General features: G+C 37.2%; 1 protein-coding gene across 1 annotated transcript; it reads right to left on the bottom strand.

The window, feature by feature from the left end:
* Positions 1–1,458: 1,458 nt before the first annotated feature.
* Positions 1,459–5,119, bottom strand: smtla (somatolactin alpha). Its single transcript, XM_006804634.2, has 5 exons — positions 5,107–5,119; positions 4,741–4,931; positions 3,411–3,524; positions 2,237–2,416; positions 1,459–1,860 (listed from the first exon to the last, which is right to left on the bottom strand). The coding sequence occupies exons 1-5, from the start codon at positions 5,117–5,119 to the stop codon at positions 1,666–1,668; spliced, it is 693 nt and encodes a 230-aa protein (XP_006804697.1). The 3' UTR covers positions 1,459–1,665.
* Between the last annotated feature and the right edge of the window lie 371 nt (positions 5,120–5,490).

The raw sequence follows: 5,490 nt of genomic DNA, 5'->3' as shown, positions 1-5,490 counted from the left end.
TATCTGTTCTGCAATCAAGAACAGAACAAAAAACAAAAAGACTAAATGGAAAAAAGAAAGAGATCATCCAAGATTTTAAGTTAAAAGCAAAGGTAACAGGCAGAGGTAAAATAAAAAAAGGGGAAAAAAAAGGTTGGTTCAAGAAAGAAAGGAAAGGATGAGGGCAACAACAAGAGGTTTATCTCCTCTTCTGCCCTCCACTGCTTCTTCTTCAAGGCTACAAGGGATGAGCACTGTCTATTTTGGGGCACACAGCTTTGGCTGGAATTGGTGGCGATCAGGAACGAGACAAAGATTCACAGATGGAAAATGGTATGCCGGCTGCGTTATTAACAGGCTGAAATAAATTTCACCAGTTCTACAGCATCACATGCAACAGTAGCTATTTAAGCCGACAATTAACAAAATGTTTTAAATAAAGAAGGGACCAAATCAATTTGTTTTATGCTCTGTATGATCTATTTTTTTTCCTCCATAAATTCTGACTTGACTTTTCCTCAATGCACACAGATGGAAATATACGAGGTACAAATCTTCCTTCTTGAGTACCATTTTATGTGGAGGAAATGGCACGTGCAATGTATTTTTGAGTTTTGTGGTGCAGTTTTACATTTGGACCCAGCTAGAACGAGCACGCTACACTGATGCCTCATGAGTGAATGACTGAGTTTTACATGCTGAAGCGTGGCCATCGGGTTAAGACAGAAAGAGAGGTATAACAGGGAATTGACTGTAAAAACCGATGAGCCACACATCCACGTCTAATGCACTCTCTCAAAAAAATAGCACACAAACGACGACATTAAAAACAATGTTTTTTTTATGCTTTTTGTCTTGCTTTATTGGTTTCTTAAATGAACAGCAGAAAAGCTATGACAGTACACTATCGGGTTCTTTTGTTCACAAGAGAAAGGTAATCTTTATTCTCTGGATTTATAACGTCTAAGAATATACATTTCAATGTTTTATTCCCAGAACAATAGAAGTGAATAAGGCACATTTTTTATATATGTTAGATCCATGTTAAATTATACACATTTAGGCACAGAATAATTCCTGTCTCCTTCAAGAGTGCCAGCTTTCAATTCAACTGTTATTTATTTTGTCTCCGTCTCATCCGCTCTTTTGGCTAATCAAAAATCTCTCTCTCTTTTTTTAATAGTGATTGCTCTCTGTTTGACTCCCATCTTTGGTGAAAGTGTTTCATTTCTCTAATGCAGAAGTAAAACCAGCTCCATTAAAAAAACGAGAGTTTCACTCAGTACTCTAGGGGCTGTGAGAATAGTCACAACACTGCGAGACCCAGCAAGGAATAGAAACCCCAGTCAGGAACAAAGGAAATGGAAATCAATGGCAGGGTATGCAGATTTTTTTGACAACTCGACACACAAATAATCTTTTGGGAGTTTGCTCTCTCTTTCCTTTGCAAGGTTAAAATACCAACTAAGCAGGGAAAGAATATAAAATGCAGTATGTTGACGAAAGGGCAAAGCATTACATCTACTTTTGTGTGAAGGTGTTCCAAAACAATCAATAAGGAATGCACTGCATTACAAGCAAGGATGATTCGCCTAAGGCATGGTCATATCTTGAAGTGCACACTACCAACCTTAAGAATTAATTTAAAGCTAAGCACTGTATTATTTATTAGCTGCAGTTTATATTTTATGCACAGTTGTATTTGTCAGCTTGACGACACTTAAGAAGCTTGAGGAAAGTCTCCATCTTATGAGCATCCTTTTTAAAGCAGCTGAGTAATGTATAGTCTCTCATAACAGATTCCAGCATATCTGGCAGAGTATCATACTGAAATAGGCCTTGTTCATTGTAGGTTGTAGTAAATGTCCCCTCATCCAACATCTGTGTAGCAAGCATATAGAAATAGTCAGAAAAAAGACAAACAAAAGGGTATAAGAAAATTATTGTTTTGAAGATTGCGCTCGTCTGGACAGAGATCGTAGGTGTCATTCCTTCTTAGCTTGGTCATTCTTACTTTGGGACTTCCAGGCACTACTCTGCATGATGTTAATGTGGATTATGCCAGCAGCTTGGCTATGGCATAACGCAATCTTGCACCCTGCTGTTATGTACTGGATTGTCTCAGGGGAATCTTTGCATAGAGCATAGACCCCAGCATATATATCTTTATTTATCTATATATTGATTAATCCCTATAGAAATTCCTCAGGGATTAAACAAATAACCTTGTGTGTGAGTGATATGTGATTTGACCCACCTTCTTAATGAGGGCAACCACCCCTTGCTCCAGACTGACCAGTTTCTCAGAAACCCATTTTGTCTTGTTGACCAGCATTTCAGGAGCATTATCGTAGCGATCCAGTGTTGTCTGCAGGTAGACCAAGGGCTCGATCCATGACTGAACCAACATCAGCACAGAGTGGAGCAACCATTTATCCTGCAGGACAGAAATGCTTTACAGTCTGCCTCAAAGAATATGTGTGTGTGTGTGTGTGTGTGTGTGTGTGTGTGTGTGTGTGTGTGTGTGTGTGTGTGTGTGTGTGTATATATATATATATATATATATACATATATCTATGTGTGTGTGTGTGTGTGTGTGTGTGTGTCTATATATATATAGTACTTCTTTTAAGAAATGGATCATTAACTACAAACCATTCAGCAACAAAAGTAGCCTGAAATGGCATGTGAGCCTCCTTAAATCTCCCTAAGCAGAAGAGAGTCTAAAGTATGTGCAAATGACCACCATACAAATGGCCATTAAATGGCAGAGCAGGCAATATTCCAACAGAAAGAGCAGAGGATAAATTACTCATAAAATGGGAGGTTGCAGTATATGCTGTTTCAAAGATCACATTTACTGTTATGTGATGACATAACTTTTAACCAGCAGTTTCAATATTGCTAAAAATGATCCTGTGAAGAAATTGCTGCTATATACTATGGCCTTTGTTAGTTGAAGGGTGATTATTGCAGAACAGCCAATTCACCCTTCACAGGCCTGCTAAGCAGCTCAGTCTAGTTTCCACCCTACTGACCAAGCTGGTATTTGTCTTAAATAGGTAGCTAGACAGCAGTCAAAACCTCTTGTAGTGCAATTACTGCAAACATCACATAATGTATCAAACTGCAAAAGAAGGGGAGGCTTAACTGAGCTCAAGGATGTGCATGTGCAACAACACTAATAATGCATTAACAACACTCCAAATCCTCCACACGCTCACTCACATATGTGCGAGAAGCAGACAGATTGTTGAATCCATTCAAATCCACAAAAACATGCAAGCGCCTCTATAAACACGTAATATATATGCATCAATACATAAAAGCAAAGGTGTGAACAAGCAAATAAAAGCAGTTTTTACACATTATGATGTTAGCAAAGAAAAAAAGAAAGAAACAACAGTGGTATTCAGCCATAGTGTGCTTACAGATATCTGTTCAATTTCACTTTTGGAGCTGGGGATCGGTAATGTTTTGGTGATACATGCAAAGCCAGCCTGGTTACTCTGAAGTCGCAAAGGGAGTGGGATGAACATCTCTTCCTGTAGCCCATGCAGAAATGGTGGTAAAAAAGAAAGAAAGAAAGAGAGCTACTGTTTAATTTTCACATTTAAAATGATAGGCATACACACCAGTATTACCTTCTATATTTGCTTTTGAATTCGGTTTGTTTTCAGCCAGTATGACAAAATAGTTACAGCCTAATCCTAACCCCTAACAACTACTGTCTACAGAAGAAGGGGTAACAGATATTCAACCATTTATATAAAAAGATCAATCAGGAAAGCAATGACAAAATCTTTACCACAAGAGAAAACCCCACAGAGACATTTTGTTCTCTAGCAAACTCTTTCTCTGTAGATCCTGTGCAGCATATTTTTAGAAAAGTCTCATTTCAAAGATCATTTTGACTGTGCAGCCACAAAGTGAAGGATATTTAACAGAGTGCCAAACCTGTGCTTTTACTGTTGCAGTATATCATTATCACAGACATATTACCCCATTGTAGGCCTGCTTCTTCAGTTGAATATAGGTTAAATATATATTTTACTCAGAAGAGAGAGAAGATTGCTCTGAACACTGGCAGGTGTTCAGAGCAATGCAACGAATACTCAGTATCTAAAAGTTTCACAGGTCTGGCATTATCGTCAAAAAGCCAACAAAGTTCAAAGCTTCACATTTACCAAATTATCAAAAAATGTAGATTTAAAGGACTAAGATGTTTACTGGTGAGCAATGGCTTTTTACCTCTGACATGCAAATAAATAGTATCATTCCCACCTTGATGTCTTAGTTTTATTGCACTTGTGTTCTGTATAAAAAGTAATAGCAAACTTCTTTTCAAATGAAAAAAAAAATTGCATTGCTATCACTGTGGCCTTTGCCTAGGGCTATGTTTTTATAGCACTGCTTTTCAAAGTGCTTATTTTGCATTCATTTCTCTCTTTCTCTCTCTCTCTCTCTCTATATATATATATATATATATATATATATAGAGAGAGAGAGGGGGGGGGGGGGTATTTTCTCAGATTACAGTCTCTTTCTAGTGACAAAATAATTCTGCATTAAGTCATCTTAGTGTGAGAAGTGACTTAGAGCAATAACTCATTCTAGGCTCCGCCAATATTCTGAAGCATGTGAACAAGTGAACAATCAAAACTAGTTTGGGTTTGGTTTTTTTTTGTTTGTTTTGTTTGCTTGTTTTTTTTTTTACATTGAAAAAGTGAAAGAGCAAAGATTTATTTTAGAGTTACTCACAAATAAAGAACACGATTCTTCTGAGACACGGTAGATGAGCTCAGCATGATGGATGACTCTGTCAAGAAGTTTCTCTTGTGAGATGGAGGGGCAGCGAGTAAGGCTGCCCGGCTCTTCTTTACAGTCTAGTGGCATGCTTACAGTAAGAATATAGGGCCAGAGCAGTAGACCCCACACACCTTGCTGGATGACTGAAGACGCATATGGTATATACAGATGGAACAAACGTTAACAAGTAAAAACAAATATGAGCATTTATATATCAAATATGTTATTTATATATATTTTATACATTTCTATCAATGCAATTACAAAGAAAAGCAGAAAAGAAAATTACAAAAATTGAGGCTTTTTTTGATACATTACCAGTCATGCCCATTCTATCTGTCGTCTTCAAGTTTTTCTTGCTATTGTGTTATGCTGACTTCTTTATAAAGCCTGATCAGGCCATGAATAAAGAAAAAGACATTTGAGTCTTGCGTAGGTTGTTGTAAAAAGATACCGGTCATCCCAAACCAAGACATTTCTTTTCTCATGCATAATACCGAGATGGGACACATTGTATTCCCAAATAGCTTTGTTCTTCATTTGAATGATGGTGGCTTATAGCTCAAGAAAATCTGATGTCCAGAGTCTTTTTATTTGAATATTTTCTAAAATCAGTAAAAAAAAAGACTCTACAACAAACAAGCAAATACAGATACATGTCTGTTGATCAATAATCTGGCAATAAAGACTGATTAGATACAT

The sequence above is a fragment of the Neolamprologus brichardi genome, chromosome 14, assembly GCF_056152115.1.
Source record: "Neolamprologus brichardi isolate AB-2024 chromosome 14, ASM5615211v1, whole genome shotgun sequence".
Classification (NCBI taxonomy): domain Eukaryota; kingdom Metazoa; phylum Chordata; class Actinopteri; order Cichliformes; family Cichlidae; genus Neolamprologus; species Neolamprologus brichardi.
This window is presented reverse-complemented; position numbering and strand designations above follow the sequence as displayed.

What these genes read in the sequence shown, in the direction of transcription:
- smtla (XM_006804634.2), bottom strand. An exon ending in GTGAAATTGAACAGATATCT is followed by an intron (nt 2,417 to 3,410) that starts GTAAGCACACTA and finishes TCTGTCCTGCAG; the next exon opens with GATAAATGGTTGCTCCACTC. An exon ending in TGGTTGCCCTCATTAAGAAG is followed by an intron (nt 1,861 to 2,236) that starts GTGGGTCAAATC and finishes CTTGCTACACAG; the next exon opens with ATGTTGGATGAGGGGACATT.